Source organism: Meles meles, chromosome 18 (genome assembly GCF_922984935.1).
Source record: "Meles meles chromosome 18, mMelMel3.1 paternal haplotype, whole genome shotgun sequence".
Taxonomy (NCBI): Eukaryota; Metazoa; Chordata; class Mammalia; order Carnivora; family Mustelidae; genus Meles; species Meles meles.
In genome coordinates this window covers 27,705,350-27,726,392 of record NC_060083.1, presented here as the reverse complement: position 1 = coordinate 27,726,392, position 21,043 = coordinate 27,705,350, and the positions used below count along the sequence as shown (strand labels likewise).

The window sequence follows — 21,043 nt, the reverse complement described above, 5'->3', positions numbered from 1 at the left end:
AAAAAATACTCTTACTGTCATCAGTTTGCAGAGAGCCATGTTTCATCCCAACCCACAAGAGCAAAATCACTAGTCAAATATAAACTGCAGGAATGGAATTCCACCAGGTGACCCTGTACACAACAAGAGACTATAGTCTTGCTTTGATAGCACTTAGAAAGATACTTGCTTCTAAGGATTGCTGGACAAATTTAGTCTACTTCAAATGACTATCTGGGTAGGAATGTGAAAACCAAGCAACAGGAAAGAAAATGCAAAAAACTGGTTTAAGAATGGATCTGTTATCTTCCCCAAGAATTTTTGGTTTGTTAACCCCAACAGGGAAAAATACTATAAAATTCTGTTTTGCATTGGTAAGTAAAATATGTATAATCATATGCTTGCTATCTGTTCTCATTAAGTAATTTTTAAAGGATGCATAAAATACTGTAGTAGAATACCTACAGTATAAGGTGTGGATAATTCCTGTAACTACTAAGAACAAGAAACGTAAAAGGTTTTTGTTGCCCCCCCCTTTTTTTTAAATCCATCCCAGGGGCACTCCCATTAATATAAAATAAAGAGGGCTCAGTGTGATTGTCCTAATTAATTTTTGGTCTAGAGTTGAGCTGTTTATGTGGTTAAGAAGTGCTTAAAATATGGCTAATCTGTATTGAGACACGCTATAAGTATAAAATACACTCTAAATTTTTAAGACTGAGTAGGAAGAATGAAAAATATCTCATTAATAACTTTTTACTACATACTGAAATGGTATTTTGGATATGATGGGTTAAAGAAAATGTTTTTAAAGGTAATTTTATGTTTCTTTGTTTTTAAGATTTTTTAATTTATCTATTTGATAGACGGAGAGCAAGTGCACAAGCATTGGGAGCAGCAGGCAGAGGGAGAAGCAGGCTCTTAGCTGAGCAAGGAGCCCAATGCAGGACCCCAAGGTCATGACCCGAGCTGAAGGCAGACACTTAACCCACTGAGCCACCCAGCATGCCTTACCTGTTTCTTACTACCCTTTTAAATGTGGCCAACTAAAAACTTAGAATTTAACATATGTGGCTTGCACTGTATTTCTAGTGGGCAGTGCTGATCTAGTCGTAGTGATCCTTAACTGCAGGTGCTCATCACAATTTTCAAAGAGTGGTCCCCTGGAGTTTGGTTCAAAATGAATTAGAATCTTGGTAGTCAGTATTTTAAAAATATTTCCTAAATAATTCTGACAATCATTAATCTAGAGGTTAGTGGGCATAAGTATGTTGAGCCTTATGAGACTGGGAGTGGAACAGATGCTGGTAGATCATCTCCTGTAATTTACTTCTGCAGAATAAAAACCAGTATGCTCACTGCCTGCTTTTTCAAAACAATAACAGAAAAGAATGGTAGTACTACAGTTGGGAAAAAAGTTGGAACTTGCCTTAAAACTAGTTAAAATTAAGAGACCCTGGGGTGCCTGGGAGGCTCAGCTAGTTGAGCATCTGACTCTTGCTTTCGGTGGGGGCCATGATCTCAGGGTTTTGGGATGGAGCCCCATGTGAGGCTCTGCACTTAGCAGAGTCAGCTTGAGATCCTCTCTCCCTCTGCCTCTCCCCCAAGGCTGTGCGCACTCTCTCTAAAATAAAAATAAATAAGCAAAATCTTTAAAATAAGGAGACCTAGAGTTCTTTTATAAGATGAGTTGGCCTTTTATAAAGAATTTGACAGGCCTTTGTCCCTGGTTCCTGGGAGAGAAATTCTAAATCCCTGTAATTTCTCAAAAGAAACAGAAGTATCTTCATTATTCATGTGCCCCTTGGATTATGTCTGGGTTTATGCTAAGAGATGAGATAACTCAGCCCAGGGGTTGCTTACTAGAAAGACAAACCGTGTGATTAGAGGGTTGGGGGCTTTGAGCCAGCTGGACCTCTGTGGAGGGGAGAGGGATTAGAGATTGAGTTTAATATGATCTGTGATTCAATCAATCATGCCACTGTAATGAAACCCTGAAAAAAACTCTGGACACTAAAATTTAATAGAATTTTGTGGCTGGTGAACATATAGAGGATGAGTATCTGAATCCAAAGGGAAAAACCAGGAAAGCTGTGTTCAGGACCCACCCAGACTTTATTCCACATGTTTCCTCATTTGGCTGGTTCGGATCTGTGTCCTTTCTAATAAAACTGTGCTCATAAGTATAGTGCTTTCGGAATTTTTAAGTTGTTCTAGTGAATTATTAAGCTGGACGGAGTCCTGGGAACCCCCAAGTTTGTAGCCAGTTGCTCAGAAGTGCAAGCGGCTTGGGAACCCCACACGTGGCCCCATCTCAAGTAGGGATCGTTTTGTGAAGGACCAAGCCCTGAACTTGTGTTATCTGATCTAGCTCAAGGTGATTAGCTTCAGAACTGAACTGCAGTACACCAACTGGTGTCAGAATGAGGTCATAACTTCAAATTGTAACAAAACATTTGTAAGAAAAATATAAAATCTTATAAAACTAAATTCAAGTAGCAAATGTATAATTCATTGAAAAAGCTATACTCTATAATTGAATATATCACTCAGTGATTAAAACTGATAGCACGTTTTACATTCCTAAACTAACAAAAGGACTTTAGCTCTAAAAGGACATTAAAGCAATTTTAATATTTTTCTGGTTTTCACAAAGATTATTTTACCTTTCCTCCTTCACCTGTCTTTCTTTTCACCTTTATATCTATACTACTAGTACCACTGCTACTACTATTAACAATAGTCTAGCAGTTTATAATTTTATGTACACACAACCAAGGAAGACCGGAGAGAGAAAACAGGATCACAGCCCTGTTCAAGTTTGGTCTTTATCCACGGGGATGTGTATACCTCAGACATTGGAAGGGACAAGCATCCAAGTTTTGAAGCCATATCAGGAATAACCAAGATTCATATCCTTGAGATGGAAAGCTGAATAAGATTTCTTAACAAACAGTTAAGAGGCATTTCTCTCATTTTCCAGTTGACTTTCCTTCACCAAACTGGACACGTATCCTCAAATAAAAAGTAGGACAGGGAGAGCAATTCAGAAAGACAAGGGGAGCAATGAGGAGGGAAGGAAATCAGAAGCAGCTGTGCAGCCTGACTACAAATCACTGCCCACAGGGAAGAGGTAGTAGAAAGCAGGAAGAAAAGGAGAATGTCCTGAGAATCACAAAGAGCATTAAGTATAGCGTGTAGTTCCCTACAATTATTCAAGGAATGCAGGAAAAGAAAGAAGACCGAGTGCTGAGCCCATGTGTGCCGTGAGCACTTCGCCGCTCGCTGAAGGACAACCATTTGTTTCTAGAAAATGAGATTCTGAAATCCATGGAGGCAAAAATGTACCGAGATATGCTTGCTAAATCAAGGATATATGCTTTTCTCTGCCAGCCATGAGGTATTTTTGAGGTAGAGATGTGAAAGGATCTTCTGAGACAAAGAAGAGAAGTACTTTTTCTGAAGATGCCTCTGCTCGGCTGCTGACCTCTGCTGGATCAACAGTGGCATCCAGTGGCCGAAAGTCTCAGCACAGACTTCTTTGTCTCTAGGAAGGGTTTCTATTGCTTTGGGTGAAGTAGCAATTCAGAACAAAACCATTTCTGTTGTCTATAACCAAGGATCCCTGAAGACACAGTACTTTGTAATACGAAGTGAAGAACCAAAGGCCATAAAGAAGAAATGGAGGGGGCAACTTAAGATTGGTTGTGGTATTTATATTTCCTATGGTATTACTAAAAAGAATGAAAATGCAGGAGGGGATGAACGTATATGTGGGTGGGATTCCTCAGTTTTCACTGCCTCAGAATACTTTAAAAACAAATCAGTGTACAAGATAAAGTATTTTCGTCTTAAAACCAAAGCAGTACTGAAACAAATTTCTGTATATACATTTTATGTCTTAAAGGGCTTAGGAAGGGAAAAATAATGGAATTCGCTTGGCTTAATTATATCGTTCAGTCAAATTTCAGTTTCCTTCTGAAGTGTGATTTTAAACACCTGATTAAAGTTTCAATTAACCTATAACAAATTTATAGGAAAGTATTCTAGCCAAATTCATTTTTTTTTTTTTAAGATAGGCTCCAACTCGTGGTCTGAATTCGTGACTTTGAGATCAAGACCTGAACTGAGATCAAGACTCAGATGCTTAACCGACCAAGCCACTTAGGTGCCCCCACCCAAGATATTTTCATTTTCATGTTCCAACTGTTTGACTTAAACCGCTAAAAAAAAAAAAAAAAAAAGTGATTTTTCTGTCAAGGTTCCAGCAAATAAAATGCCAGTAAATTCTGACTTGAAAAAAGAAAAGAAAGAAAAGAACTATGTTTCCTCAGTGACATAATACAAGGAAACATGCATGATGAAGTAAACCTCAAATTTTTATGCTTTTTTTTTAAAAAAAAAAAAGGTTTTATTTGTTTGAGAGAGACAGAGAGCACACATACACACACACACTTGAGCACAAGTGGCAGGGAGGGGCAGAGGGAGAAGCAGAGTCCCGGCTGAACACGGAGCCTGATGGGGGCTTGTTCCCAGGACCCTGAGGTGATGACAGGAGCCAAAGGCAGCTGCTCAACCAAATGAGCCACCCAGGCAATCCTCAAATTTTTATCTTAATTAGACTATACTCCATCTTTCCAGGTCAACGATTTAAAAAAAAAAAAAAAAAAAAGTGGGTACCAAGAGGCTCTTCTCTCATGATTTAAATTTGTTCATTTTCTGCTCTATGTATCTAGCCAAACCCAAAACCGCATGGAACTGTTGCATACATTACTCCCCTTAGCTCCCCTGATACATCTCTGGCTCAGATGCACATCCCAGTTCAGACTCACCTGTTTGGATGAGATGTGGGCAGCATGAACTGAAATTCCACCACACAGGTGTTGTCCTTAAGCTGGCGATGCTGTACACTGTTAAGTTCATAGGCAATATAAGCCCTTCGAACATACACCTGGTTAAAAAGTAATCCTCAGTAAATATACTTGGAAAACAGAAACTAAGAGATGCTTAGTCCAGGAAAAGGATAGTCCTGAGAAGAGGAATGTAATGTAGAAGAAGGCTCCGAACATAAATAACTTGCTTCAATTAATAAAGCTCAAGTCTTAAAACTATACCCGTGACTACAAATGGAAATAAAACTAGCCCGCCTCTGCTGGACACCTCTGGCTGGGCCATAAACCTTTCAGACTAACCCCAACTCAGGAGAAGTTTTGATCATTGGTAAAAGCGAGCATATAGAATCGCAACCATTAATTCATGGCGCACAATCATTTCAACAGAAGAGAAAATCAAGTGGCGAGACAAATGAGAGGTACTGGTTCTGAGCCACTTACAGAGTGAGGGCAGAAGACAGAAACTACTGTTGTACACTTCAACTCTTTGACTATCCTGTATCTTTGTCTTCCCACTGCCCCAAATTATTTTAGATTACTCATATCCCCCAAACCATAGGTAAGAGCGGTACGACATAACGTGACATAATGATCTCACACATACTAACTTGACTCAAGATTTTAAAAACAAAGCAACAGGCTCTGTCACAGCAAAAACCATCAGTCTGACCTTGCGCACTTTACAGTCAATTTGCCAGGCACATAAAATGCTGCATGGGATTCTATCATGGGAGGTACATAAGGAGACTTCTCATTAAGTGATATGAAAGTACTCTAAGACACTTAGATACTTTCAAAATTTGGTGTTTAGGGAGTAGGATACATTACATTCTATCCACAGAATACAAATAAAAAGTAAGCCAAAGGAGCTTGCAACAGATTGTAGTGATGCTGTGTTACATAAGATCATCTAAAACACTCCTCTTCTTCATCTTCAAAAAAACATCGACTTGGCAATTTTACAGCAGTATTCAGGGCCTGCAAGTTTTGTGCTTAATGAGGTAGAGTGCTGTAGTGGGAACAGAAAAGGCTTTGAGTTGGCCTGATCTGGGTTCAAATGCAAACCCTTCCACTTATTATCTACATAAACATGGACAAATCTCAAACTCAGTCTCACTTTCTTTTTACTTCATGAAGTAATGGTAGGATCAAATGAGAAAAAGAGTAAAGCATATTAAACACACACAGCTCATTCAATGTTAATACTTTCTTTCTCATGACAAAATATTTCACAAGAGCTGCCTGAAAATTCAGATGATAACTAAAATCTATCTTTTTTGGCCCAAATCACAAAAATGGTACATGCTCTGGTCAGCCATATGTTTTTTCACTTATTATTTTTAAGGGAATCCTAATTTATTATGAAATGAGAGAATCCAAATTATCTGGAAAGTAGAGTCTATTGAAAAATGCTGGCAGCTCTTTTCCTGTGATTGGAGCCCAGAATGGTGATTAGTTCAGCTGAAACACTTGAGTAAAGCAAGTGTCTGCTTCAGAGAGAAAAAAGACTCTAAAACACCAACCTTAAGGCCAAAAAAAAAGGACTGATACAATACCAAGTGGACAGAAGAAATCAGCTAGAAACCAAAAAAAGGTCACATTGTGTTACTACGAAATCTCACCTCCAGAGCTGCCATCCTCACTACCTGGTTGCTGTGGTAGAAGAAGTTTGGTAGGACGTCAAAAATAGACGTTTCAGACAAGATGAGTTTCTGGAAGGCACAGAGACAAGCTTAAACCACTACATCCAAAAGAGAACAATATTTAATTAGCATTTTGAAGCACTCAGAGTAACCCAAGAATTCTGTCTACGAGTGTCATGTATGAACTTTACCTTCTTTGTGCTCCAGCTTCCTTAGCCACAGAAGGGGAAAAATAATGATACCTAACCTCATGGGTCTGTTGTGAGCATCAGAAGAATTAACATATATAAAATTCTTAAAAGTAATACACTAACAACACATTTATTAATGACCATAATTAATATCCTTCCTGACATATATTCGTACTCAACCTCTCAAATACTGTCTCAATCTTCCACTATGGTAAACCACAGATTTGGACCCCAGTTGAAACCCTCTATTTCAGCTCTGAACCAAATAAACAAGAATATCCTTTCCCCCTCTCTAAGTTCTGCAGAAGGAAATCTGACAGAAAGCCTTAAGACTCCCTTGGCTAGACAGAACAATATTACTTATTTACAGGTAGAAAAATAGAATGTCATTCCTGAGAAAATGATGTTGTCAAAAAGTGACAGTCAAGATCCTTCCAATTAGCAGTAAAATTATCCAATACTATTCTATAAAAGTGGCTCTGTATACAGCTTAAGAGAAAGCATTATAATAAAATGAAATTTAAATGACTTAAGTAATTTTGTCCTAGAACACTAACAACTACCTATTCATTCAACGAATTCAAATATCAGACATCAACCAGTGCAACCACTTAATTCTAGCCCAGAATACTTTCTGGATAAAAAGCACAAGAGGTAAAGACTTCAACAGGACATGTCTATCAAGGCTGGGCTCAACCACAATTCCAATAGCATTTTTATGAAAAAAAAATTGTAATTAGGGGCGCCTGGGTGGCTCAGTGGATTAAGCCGCTGCCTTCGGCTCAGGTCATGATCTCAGGGTCCTGGGATCGAGCCCCGCATCAGGCTCTCTGCTCCACGGGGAGCCTGCTTCCTCCTCTCTCTCTGCCTGCCTCTCTGCCTACTTGTGATCTCTCTCTCTGTCAAATAAATAAATAAAATCTTTAAAAAAAAAAAAATTGTAATTATATACCATTTTAAAAAATCAAGGCCTGAAACCTCATACAGAGAAAATCAAAATAGATCGATTAATTAAATCATGCTTAGGAATAAAGGGTACAAGAGTGCACAATGGTAGAAGAGGACTACATGTATACCTGTAAGTTCTCAATGCAAAACTGATGTCCATACATGTCAATTGCTGAAAGGAAGATGGACTCTACTTGGTTATGGCGAAGCTCATATGACGGCAAATGGGAGGCAATAAGAACCTAGAGTGCGAGCAAAATAAGAGGGATAAGTTCCTGAGGGAGTGATTATTCTAGCCTCCTATTAGGCAGCTCTGATACAAAAGCAATAAATATAAATCTGTAAGTGCAGGCATCAAAGATAAAACAGAGACCAAGTAAAAACAACTTCTAGGTCCTGTAACATAAAGCCAATGCCACCAAATACTGCATCTCGGTTGACTCTCACCATGATTTGCGTTGTGTGCAATTTCCCATGGTGGGGCGGGGTGGGGGGGAGAGAAAACAGCTTCAATCAAGTTCCCTCAGTGCATGTGATTTACCATTGCAAAGCTGCTAGTCCTGGGGACTGCATGACTAGCTGTTAATTGGGAATCGGGTCTGGCAGGGAGCAGCTGTGGGGAAGGTGGAGGCAACAGCTTTTGCAAATCCGAAATAGAAAGGAGGACTAGCGAAAGCTGCTCTGACAGCCCCAGGTACTTGGTTAGTATCAAGGAGAAGGTGTCGGGATGTAACACCAGTGCATGTGAGGAGTAGTGTCACAAACACACAGGGACACGGTGGGACCTGAATAGCTCAGCAGGTCACTGAGAGGTTCAATAACTTTGAGTAGCTCAGTGACATGGATACAATTGTGGAGAAAGCAGAAGGTCACTGAACAGCTTCAAATGCCGTTTCCTTGTCAATGCCCATGCACTGAAACACAAAGGGAGCGCCACTTCTTGGCTTCCCGGCTGAAACCTTTTGGAATGGAAATACAAACTACAGGGTGAAACTAACCGGACTTCTCTAGGGTTGTTCTGATTGCTAGCACCTTGGATTCACTGCATTATCTTTCTGCTTCCCATACTCAATTTTTTCCTACACACTTAAAAAGTTTTCACCTGCTTCTAAGCTCCCTTTGGGAAGTGAAAAATATTGAATTTATTGCCATCCCTTAGCTTCCTTTCCTCCACATGACTCTGGTTTACTATTTCATGGCTCCTAGGAAAGGCAGGAAATGGTAACAGAATTTTATAAGGGGGAAAAAGACTTCTGTTTTAAAGAGACTCAACGTTTATGTTTTCCTTTCTCTTTAAAAAAAACATGTCACGTGAAAACATTTGTTCTGAGGGCAATGAGAAGACATATGTAGAAAATTGTTCAATCTTTGTCAGGTGACTGAGTAAAAGCTCACTATTTCTAAGACCACCCAATCTATGAACACTATTTCTCCCTCCAGAGAGCCAACACGTGTCCTTACCTGGCGTGCTCGAAGTGCCACTTTGGCATTGGTGGTCTTACTGAGTTGAGTGAGCTCTGTGAGGATATTTAGCAGCTCATCGGTGAGAGTAGGGTCCCGACCGCACAACTGGTCCTAATTGTTAGTGTGAAAAAACATATACACAACCACATTAAAAAGAATTATAGCTAGAACTCTGAAGTAGGAAAAGAGGACAAAAACAAAGTAAACATAGCTAGCTTAATGAGAAAATGCAAACTTGTTGGGACGCCTGGGTGGCTCAGTCAGTTGAGCCACTGCCTTAGGCTCAGGTCATGATCCCAGAGTCCTGGGATAGGGTCCCACATTGGGCTCCTTGCTCGGCAAGGAACCTGCTTCTCTCTCCGCCTCTGCCTGCCTCTCTGCCTGCTTGTGTGCTCTCTCATTCTCTCTCTCTCCCTCTCTCTGACAAATAAGTAAATAAAATCTTAAAAAAAAAGGAAAGAAAGAAAATGTGAACTTGTTATTTTTATCCCAAACAATGTAGTCAAGAAGATTCCAGAGGAAGCCACTGCTAAGGAGAAACCTGAATCTCTGTCATTCGTATTCAAAATTCCTAGTGACTTTCTTCACAAATCCGCACTGTACTTTTAATGTGAAGAAGAAATCATCGGAGACCATTTAAAGGGGTCAGGGAATTCGGAGTAAAACATAATAGATGAGGCCTCAGAGTTGTAAGAGGTTTTAAATAATATGGGGACTAAAGGCTTTCCTGTTTCCTCTCCCGCTTTTGGAAAGAAGGCAGAATAAGGCAACAGGAACCACTCCTGGTGGTTTTCGTTCCACACACCAAATGTTCAGCATCCCAGGAGGATGCAAAACAGAAGCACAAGAACAAATTATTCATTTAAAAATGCACACTAAATAAAAACACCATCTCATATGCTGACAATTCTATACCTGAAATCATTTATCCTCTTGCTATACCAGGAATCACTCCAGGATAACTAAACATGGTGAATCCTTGGATTAGAGGGAAAAACCAAGTTCCTACTATACAGTCCATGGGTTTATTCAATTAGGTCCTTCCTCTCCTAAAAGTTAAAATTTCTTTTTTTTTTTTTTTTTTTTTTTGGTTAAGATTTTATTTGACAGACAGAGAGAGGCAGTGAGAGGGAACCCAAGCAGAGGGAGTGGGAGAGGGAGAAGCAGTCTTCCCGCTGAGCAGGGAGCCCTATGCAGGTCTCAATCCCAGGATGCCGAGATCATGACATGAGCCGAAGGCAGACGCTTAACAACTGAGCCACCCAGGTGCCGCCTAAAAGTTAAAATTTCTTAAGAAAAAATCCCTATCATATTTTGAGGAAAATGTTTCTTCTTCAGTGGAATATAAATTTATTCCCTAAATTCATCCGTTATCCATGTAATTTTCACTTAAGCTGAGAAAAGTGCAGGTGTGGTTTTTAAAAATGTCTGTCCTTTTCTGAACTTTACAGAGCTATTTATAGAAGTTCCTCACACCACACATAAAATATACATATTTAGGCCTAGTTCTTCTACTTGGAGTTTGAAATTAACTGCCTTTATATTGTAGTGAATTTTTATTCTCTCTCTACTACCAACAGGACATGAAAGATGACCAGATCCCTAAAGGCTTGCTGTTGCTGCCTTTTGATCTTCTTCCTACCCTGATTATCAGCATCTTCCCTGAAGAATTTCTATGTCATACTTACCTTCCTCAACTCGGGCATACTCTTGGTAGTCCCCTACTTGCCTCCCACATCACAGGGTAAACAGTTCTAGAGTACTCAGCACAACTATGCTGCGAAAAAGGCTTCCCAAACATTTTCTTTCTTTTTGTAAAAGATTTTATGTATTTATTTATTTATTTGAGAGAGAGTGTGTGTGCAAAGAATCTCAAGCAGACCCCATGCAGAGTGCAAGAGCCCAGTGGGGGCTCGATCTCACAGCCCTGAGGTCCTGACCTGAGCCAAAACCAAGGGTGGAACACTCAACCGACCAGGCCATCCAGATTCCTTTTCTCAAACATTTGGAAACATGAAATACTTTCTGGTTCTCCAATCCACCAACCAGAAGTTGCTCCAAGAGTCCAGAGTTGTAAAACACATGATGGGATTTGTAGTTAAGGAAGTGCAAGTATTGTTTTCACCTGCTGATCACAGGTAATTCACTGATGTGAGTGGGAAGTTCCACCTGTTTAGTGCAGGGAATTCACTGACCTGAGAGGGGAGGAGAGAAGCAGCTAATAGGTGACTATAAAACCAGGGTTCAATTGAGCATGGAGTCGGAGACCAGCGGGCCTCTCCACCTACTGCAGGGCATACAAAGGAGGGAGAAAAATGCAGCTAAGTTGCATCTTTTGTTGAGAACTAAGGAGCAAAAAAGAATTTCAAAGGAATATATAAAATGACCAGGGACAGACCACAGGAAGACAGAAGAACAGACAGGAAACAGCAGATGGGGAAACCGAGGCAAGATTTTCCTATGAAATCCCTCTTTTCCTAATATTCCTAATAGAGAAAAACATTCCTTTCCGAGGTTCTTACTCCATTCATCAGAAGGACCCACTGAAAGATCTAAAAATTTAACAGGTGTCCTCAGTAATGAAACTCAGCTGCTCTGCAAACAGCCAGACTCAAGTCTCAACATCTAACAACAAAATAAAATACGACAAAATAAGAACATTACCTACCTACTTGTATCAGACACAACAGCTTTGATATGGAATGTCGTCCCTTGAAAGGAAACCAGGTTTACCTTTTGAGATGAAACTAAAATATATACCCAAAAATGGAGCTATCCTCTTGTCTAACTAGACACAGAAAACCACCTTTTTTAAAAAACCATTTTTTTTTTTGTTTCATCTTTCCACTATGAGAGAAAAGGAAGGAGAAGGGGGTAGGAAAAAAGAAACAGTATTCAAAAGAAAAGTGAACTATGGAGATTTTTAAAAAATAATTGGGAAGTAATTACTCATTCACAATCACCAACTGACAGTCCTCCTGGGCTCCTTGTGATAAAGTACAGAAACCAAACCTTGTCCCTCTGGGACAAGAAGCAGCAAATACAGTATCAATAAACCATTACCTCCATTAGTTTATCCTGACTTGGATTTTCCATTCAAATATTATTTTCTCCATTGTCATCATGAGTACTTAGAAAAAGACTGGCATTAGAAAGTCACATGTAATATAACCTTCTCCACCTTCTCTTATCCTTGACCTGGAAAATGTTCAGGTCCCAAAAGAAACCGCCAGGGACTAAAGGCCATTTTATTAGTTTATGGCCCTCTAACCTAGAGACAGCCTTCCAATGGGAAGCCCAAAATCATCACCTAATTCTGGTGAACACTTTGTAACAATGACATTAAATAGTGACTATGTCAGTAGATGTGTTTCCTCAATATAAAGAGGTTCTTTTAATGAGTCTACCTGCTGGTTCTGGAATTACAGGTTACTTGCATAAATATGTAGGCCAAAGTTAACATAATTATTCAGTAATGGTTAAGACTGGTATCACACACTTACTTCTTATATTTACTCTTAACCTAGATGATGGCTAACAACAGGGAATGTTTCAGATTTACAGAAATTTAACGAGCATGCTCAAGTGTCAAAACCATAGTCAAAGTTATGCAGCTGACTGCCAGGAGAGCCCAACATAATCCAACTTGATCTTAGCATTCTAAGATTTGAAGGCAGTTCAAAACCAATGTGACTGATGTGTAATGCTCTCAGGACACTATTGTTCAGCTGGGTGAGGCACTAACCCCAAAATCAGCAATGGACTGGTAATTTCTTCCAGTCACAGGTGGACTTGTTGACATTCCAAGGATGTCATGGGACAGGTTTAACAAGACATTGTTAATATCACCCTTATTCAGTAAACGGGATATTCAGTAAATGGGATCACAGAGAAACACGACTTCTTTGTTTACACACTGGATAAAACTATTTGCAGTCATGTTAAGAGAAAGAAGGCAAGGTTCCTCACCTAAACAAAATCAGAGGCTCACAGGCCCAGCATTACTCATGAGGAGCATGGTTTGTATCATGTTCATGTGGACCACTCCAGAAATAACATATAAGTAGCGAGGGGAGGACTACTCAGCATCAAGGTGGCTGACTACTGGATACTTCACCATCTCGACTGCTACAAGGATGTTGATCATTTTTATTGGTGCCAAACTGCTTAATTTGGCTACACAACCTCTTAAATAAGGGTACCTAGGTGGCTCAGTTGATTAAGCATCCAACTCTTGATTTTAGCTCAGGTCTCCATCTCAGGGTTGTGAGATAGAGCCCTGTGTCTCATTAAGACTCTCTCCTTCTCCCCCTGCCCCTCCCCACTTGAGCTCTCTCTTAAAAAGAAAAAAAAATCATAATAACCTCTTAAGTAGAGCTTTCATAAAAATAAATTTGGTCTTCCAGCCTTTGGTTTTAATCAAGGCATCGTGTTGTTCCTCCAAATGGAAGAAAAATGATGAGACTAGCATTTTACTTGGTATTCTACTTCCAGATAGGGGGAAAGATTAAAACAAATTTGCTCCAGAGTCCTTGAAGCAAGTTACTACTCGGCACTATGCTAATACATGCCTGGAAGCAATGAGGGCTTCCTTGGAGCAGTCCACATTTTCTAACACTGATTCACAGAAACCTGATTGTCTTGATCCCTCCCTCTAGGTTCAAAAGCCCAGAAATCATCATCTAGCTCAGCAAAGCACACCATCAACAATTCTACTTCTAGAAAGCAAAGATTGAAATGCCGGGCACATAACCATCAATCAGGAAGCCAAGGTAAGCAGAGAAAGGGGAAGTGGCGGAGAACACAAGCTGGGGAATTCAAATGCTACCATGTCCAGGTGATATCTGTAAAAGACAGACCTAGAGAAAGAGTGAGCCAAACCAGTAAAATAGCTCTTACCAGCCACCAACATTAATGCAGACAAGGGGCGGGGCTGTGAGACCTGACCATTACCAAGAAAGGAATGAGGAGACCCACATCTGGTATTCAGTAGTATCAGATCAGAAAGGAGCACCTTTTGAGCTCTCATTCCTGCTGTATAGGACATGGCTAGCTGACCCTCAGTTCCAGCATATCAATTAACTTCTTGTTTTCCAAATCTCTAAGATAAGGTGAAAGCAGCTGATATTTCAAAAGAAATTCAATGATTTGAAAGCCTACAGATCCTACTTTGTTTACTGAGTTTTGGTTTGTTGTTTTTGTTTTGTTTTGTTTAAGAAAAATATGAAATGCCGAAATAAAGAGATAGGACAAATCCATCTTTCTGGTTCACATCTTCAACCTTTCCTCCTCCTCTTCCTCCTCCCTCTCCCCCACTCCTCCGCATCCACCCTATGCATCCGAACCCAAATACTAACAACAGCTCTTTTCTCCAATGAGCTCAGCCTGTTGGAAAGAAAGTTCGGGCACTATCCATGCAGGTAAGAAGTAATCAGGATGACAAGGTGGGGAAAAAAGTACAGCAGCAAGTCAGAGTCCCATTGGCTTCTGCCTGTCCTGACTGGCAAAAGCAGAAAGCAAAGCCTCAAACCAGTTCTCTGACAGGGCCCAACGCCTCTGCAGCACCCCCCGTGTAATTACACACTTGAGTGACTGGACTCTGAAGAAAATTGAAGGCCTGAGCTCCGAACAGCTGCCATTTTCTCTCTCCATCACACCAGCGTGATTACTTGAGAAATGAACAGCCCCGGCTCAAAGCTACTCCAGAATTCTCAGAGGAAATATGGCTCCGTGTTCCAATAATGAGATTCTTAAGGCAAGCGTTACTTACAATCACTCCGCAAAAGGAGCGAGCCGAGCCCCTATATCTTACAAATTAGAATTTAAGAAACCCAGCGACAGTCTTGGACGATCATTACTCTTCTGCTGCTCCAAGGATTCTGGGCTTTGGTCTATTTTTAGTGCAGAAAACTGTTAAGTCCTTAAAAAGGTAATCATAATAAAATGAAAACTCACCATCATTAGCTCCCTAAAAAGGCAAATACACCCCATTTTAGGTCCAAACGGAGAGATTCTTCCAATCCCTCCTCATTACCCTTTTCTGCCAGAAAGTCTTATTTTATACAAATGAGAATTAGCAATCCTTGTATTGAAATAAAAAACAACAACAAAAAACAACAACAACAAAAACCAACTAACTGGTCAGAGATTTCTTCCTTCGTTTGACTGAGGAAAAAAAAATCAGCAAATTGCCATAGATAAAAGCACTTCTTTGCCAAAACCTGTCACTTGGGGGAGTTGAAGTATTATATGGTGCTGATATATATTTTTTCCTTTCAAATGTGTCTTCTGATTTCCCCACCATCTAGCCATTCTAGGGTAGCAAAGGTAATGAACTTTCCCTATAATTACATGTTTTTATAAAAGTGGCTATTCTAAAAAAATGTTATATTCTTGAGAGTTAACCAGGCTAGGTATATATGAAGTTGTGGCACTGTTCTTAACCAGAAATGTGAGCTAGTTAGTTTCCCTTTATTCTGAACTATGAAAAAAAAAACCACAGTGACGATTTATAGCTTTGTTGTTTTTTTTTTTTTTTTTTTTTTTGCTCCAAGAAGAATGATGGAATCAAGGTACCAAGAATGCCAATTCCACAAAGGGACAAGCGAGGAAATTCTAGGAGTGAAAGGTACTTTGGTCCCCAAAAAAGACCAACAGACAGTAGCCAGGCAGTTGTTCATGGGGTAGGGTCTCTAAGAATAGTCCTATTGTTCTCTGATTCCTAGAACTAACTCAACTGGAAAACTCTAGGAGTGAAGGACTTACAAACCATCTTTAAAAATCCTTAAGTTCAAAGCCCACAGAACTTTTACCCATTGGTCAAATGTACATTAATTCTAATCACATTTACTAGTCTCACCTCTATTTGCCATTTTCTACTAATTCTCGTATTATGAGGTTAGGGGACAAAAGCATATATCCACTACCAGTACAAGAATCTGAGCTTGGGGTTCCATGTAAGTAAAGGAGAAAGGGACCCAAAGAAGTTGCAGAGTAAATTTAAATTTCTTTGGTGGGAGGGGCAGTACTGAAATTTTAACACTACGTTTTGTTCTTAAGTTTGGGGACTTAAGAGCCCTTGCAGATACCCATGGAACAAACAAGAGTATCATGACAAAGAATACTGGCTAGGATAAATGTACATTTTAAAGCTACTGTCACAAGTGACAGCAGAAATGGGGAAGCACAAGGTATCTCAAAGCAGAGTCAAGAGATCCAAAGTTCCTGTGCGTGACTGCATACACAATAGCCAGAACAATCCTTTCCTGACTGGGGCAGGTTCCTTCAGGTCAAGAACAGAGGGAGAGGGTAAGAAAATGGTTCACGAACAACCCAAGCACCACTCATCCCCCAATTACAAAAGACAAGGAGCTTTTCCTCTGACCACAGAACCTCAGAAGGAGACATGCTTTCTCCACATCAACCATCCGTACAGGTTCTGAAAAATGGTACTCACAATAAGCATTGTGACCAGAAGATTCTTCTTGGTGACTTGGGCGTGAGAGAAGATATAGTTCAGTACTGTGTTCATGTCACTCTTGTTTTCTTCTCGAAGGGTGAACACACATTTGTCATAGTGACCTGCAAGCAGCAAAAAGAACTGGTCCTCATCCATTGGATGAATGTTCACAGTTACCTGCTATTTATTTCTTTATAGGCTTCACCTGATAAGCAGTGAAAGAAAACATCTTAAGAATTTTCTTGGATGAATTTGTACAGAATTGGCATTGAGGTTTGGTAAAAGAAATGCTGGACTAGGAGTCGAGCAATCTGGTCTCAGACCAGGGCTCAAAACCTAGCTCTGTTACCAATTTCCTTTGTGCTTCTTGGCAAATCGCTTTACCTCTCTGAGCCTCATTTTCATCCTGTCCCTGCCCCTAAAAGGAGTGGAGGAAAAGTAGGTCTTAGAGACTGGGTGGCTGGTGATAATTCCAACCCCCATCCTTACTCTAAACTCTCTCATTTAGCTTCCTGAAATGATTTCCTTAGCAGAGAGGGTTCGGCTGCTTAAAGAGCTTGATGATCTTTAAAGTCAGCCCCCAGCTTGAGTTTCTGGTTTAATGTTTGACTCACTGAAAATGTTTCACCCTACCTATAAGGAACAGTTTTAGCTCAAAAATAAAACCATACTAACCTGTCAATATCTACAAGAGGGGACGGTTGCTACCTCTGAAATCAACATTTTGCCCTGTAAATCCATGAAACAGCTAAATGCCTAGGCTTCCAAATCCAAACTAAGGCAGAGATCAAGGAGAACCCTGAATTAAGTCAAAAGGTCTGTAGGGAGGGTATGGTTATGCGTATTTTCACTGGCCCTTCATAACGGCACCAGGGGCAGGTTAGTTCTAGCCAGGAAAGCTATGCTTTGCAACAGAAGCGTAAGCTTCAGCTTTACTATAGTGATATTCACTGTGGGATACAATATTCAGTTCTTCAGAAAACAGCTTACCTCAGAATTAAATTTCCAAGTAAAGGAGAATTAGTGTTCGAAAAGTCTCAAGGTCAGAATTTTATGAAATCGTGAAAATACTAAAGGATTAATTACCTCAGTTCACATTCCATGTTAAGTTACAAACCAGAACAGTTTGACTGTAATACCAAGGATTCCTAGAATACTGAGCACATTCAATCAGGGTTAACTTGGCTGTGTTTTAAATATTAGAGACTGACATGAGGTTTTTGTTTTGTTCCACCCCCCCCCCAAAATGAAACTAAATGTATTTGAATAACAGTGGGCTACGATATTTAGGAGCTGAAATCTTCCTACAAGACCGATTGAGAACAAATAGAGGCCATTTAAGAACTGGTTGGCCTATACATATTCATACTTTCTCCAACCAAGACAGCTGTGAAGAGACAACAGAAATATGTCTTGGTAAAGGGATTTACTAGGACCAGGAGAAATAAAAAGACTATTTACCCAGGGAAGAGACAGCAAAAACCCTAAGCAGAAAGCAAGCAATGATACCAAACTGTTATCTTTTTTAAAAAATTTTAATGGCGAAATATATATGCAGAAGAATAAACACCCTGGTAACTACCATCTATCTTAGAACATATTTAATGATCTTTGAACGATCCTACGTGCTCCCCTCAGAAACAACTGCTAAGCTGAATTTTATGTTACTCATTCTTTGACTTTTTTTTACATTTATTCCATTTATATCTCAATGTTACATTCTTGAAATTTATCCTTTTATTTCTATGTGTAACTTGGTTCATCTACTTTCACTGTACAGTAATCCATTGTAGGAATACACTAGAATTCAATTATCTATCTTACTTGTCTAAGTTCTAATTGTTTCCTGTCTTTTCCTATTATGAACAATGCTACCACGAGTAGGCCTTATATGTAAGAGTTTCTCTAAAGTCTTATTATCTAAGAGTAAATTGCTAGGTTGAAGAGTTCTTTGTTTTTTTTTAAGATTTTATTTATTTATTTGACAGAGAGATAAAACCAGAGAGCACAAGCAGGGGGAATGGCAGAGGGAGAGGGAGAAACAGGCTCTGCACTGAGTAGGGAGCCTGATGTGGGCAGCTTGAACCCAGGACCCTGGGATCATGATCTGAACCAAAGGCAGATGCTTAACCATCTGAGCCATCCAGGCGCCCAGCTGAAGAGTATTTTAAAAAGTTCAACTCTATTAGGTTCTGCCAAACTTTTCCAAAGTGGTTTGTACTTTGGAAATTTGCACTGTCGTTTATAAAAGCTGTGGAAGATGATCTGACTTTTTAATTTTTGCCAGACTCATTTATACTCACATTTCTCTAATTACTAATGAGCTTGAACATCTTTTTATAAATTTGTGGATCATTTGTATTCTCCCTTTTGTGAATTATCTTTTTGCCCATTTTTCTATGAGGTTGTCTTCTACTAACACCCTTTGTTAGGTGCGGGTTTTATAAATACCTTCTCCCACCTTGTGGCTTATTTTTCAGTCTCTTTTGGGGATCTTTTCATGAGTAGAAGCTCTTAAGTGGGGTCAAATTAATCAACTTTTTCCTGTATAGTTTGCACCTTGTGTGCCTTCTGTGACAAAATCTTCCCTACCTTGAGGTCATGAGACTATTCTCCTAAAAATTTAGTAGTTTTGCCTTTATAGAACATGTTTAAGTCTTTAATTTTAATTCATCTGGAATTGATTTCTGTGTATATGATTTAAGGTAGGGATCCAATTTCTTTTTTGGTTTTGTAAATAAATAAGAAATTGTAGTAGTATATCATTTCCTGAAAAGTCTATCCTTTGCTCATGATCTATAATGCCTGTTGTGTTATAATGTAAATTTTCATATACGTGTGGACCTGTTTCTAGGCTTTTACATTCCATTGGTCTATTAATCTGTCCCTACACTAGTATCACAATCTCTTCATTAATATGAGTTTATGTTAAATCTTAATATTTGACTGGACAAATCCCCCCACCTTGTATTTCTTTAGAAGTGTCCTGGTTATTGTCAGACTTGTCTTTCATGTATATTTTAGAATTAGCTTGACAAATTCCATGGATATTCCCTACTAGGATTTTTGCTGGAACATCGATGAATATATAGATGAATTCAGGGAGAACCAATACTTTGTAAGTATATATTAATCTAAGACTGTGATATTTATTTAGGTCTTTATTATTGTTTACTCATTATAATTTTCTTCCAAAGAGGCTTGTACATTTTTTGTTAGACTTATTCCTTAGTATTCCATATTTTGGGTTGCTATTTTAAATGGCCTACTTTTCTAAATTGCTCTTCCAAACAACTGTTGTACTATAGAGATATACAAAATTCAAACATATATTGGATTTTATATATTGACTTTTGCATTCAACAACCTTGTTAGACTTTAAGTCTAATAATAAATATGTGGATATGTTGAGGTTTTTCAGGTAGACATCATATCTAATAATGGCAGATATATTCCTTACTCCTTTCTAGTTCTCATACCTTTTAGTGCTTTTTATCTTACTACACCAGCTCAGACAGTCACTATGATGCTAAATAGCAGTGAGAGCCGGTGCCCTGGTCTTACTTCTACCTTAAAGGGTATGCTCTTAACAATGCTTTTGGGGCGCCTGGGTGGCTCAGTTGGTTAAAGCCTCTGCCTTTCGCTCGGGTCATGATCCCAGGATCCTGGGATCGAGCCCCGCATCGGGCTCTCTGCTTGGCAGGGAGCCTGCTTCCTCCTCTCTCTCTCTGCCTGCCTCGCTCCCTACTTGTGATCTCTATCTGCCAAATATATAAATAAAATCTTAAAAAACAAACAAACAAACAAAAAAAAAACAATGCTTTTAATTAAGGATTTTTTTCTGGGAGAACTTTACATGTTTAAAGAAGTTCCATTTTATTCATCATTTGCCAAGAGTTTATCATGAATGAATATTAAATTCTGTCAAATGTTCCCCCCCCCCATATCTTTAGATGACCATGGTTCTTCCTCTTTGAATTTCCTAGATGATAAATTACAGTAGTTGGTTTGTCCAGTATTAATCAAGTTTGCAGTCGTGGGATAAAGGCACTTTGGTTGTGATGTATTAGTTTATACATTGCTGGATTTAGTTTGCTAATTTTCACTTGAGTATTTTTGCTGTTTACCGGTGGCACAGCCACCCTCTCAAAGATGCAAAAGGAAGCAAAACCTGTAAGAAAATGTTAAGTAGTATTTCAAATTCTATGATGTTTCACTGCCATCTTGTGGCAGGAAGCAGTATCAGCAGTACGCTGCTTTTAAAATCCCAGCTAGAGAGAGGTGTTTCACATTTAGAGACTTTATACATCATTTAATGAAGCTCTTCAGAGAAAGCCAGGGATAAATTCCACTGAAATGATACACTGAAAAGTACTGGAAAATCTGAGCCCTTTTCAGATGACTGTGGCTCAATCCGTGGATTAGATGCCAAGAGGCAAGCTCTTCAGATAGAGTTTTTCAATTTCA

At 39.3% G+C, this 21,043-nt stretch overlaps 1 protein-coding gene across 6 annotated transcripts in view; it reads right to left on the bottom strand.

Annotated features, from left to right (window-relative positions):
* ACACA (acetyl-CoA carboxylase alpha) overlaps positions 1-21,043 on the bottom strand; it is a 290,224-nt gene that overhangs the window by 126,515 nt on the left and 142,666 nt on the right. For all 6 annotated transcript variants that reach the window (XM_045985474.1, XM_045985475.1, XM_045985479.1 and 3 more), the window contains 5 exons: positions 16,574-16,698; positions 9,115-9,228; positions 7,782-7,895; positions 6,494-6,583; positions 4,812-4,930 (listed from right to left, as the gene is read on the bottom strand). In XM_045985474.1, the coding sequence (XP_045841430.1) occupies positions 4,812-4,930; positions 6,494-6,583; positions 7,782-7,895; positions 9,115-9,228; positions 16,574-16,698 (562 nt within the window). The remainder of the gene's footprint in view (positions 1-4,811; positions 4,931-6,493; positions 6,584-7,781; positions 7,896-9,114; positions 9,229-16,573; positions 16,699-21,043) is intronic.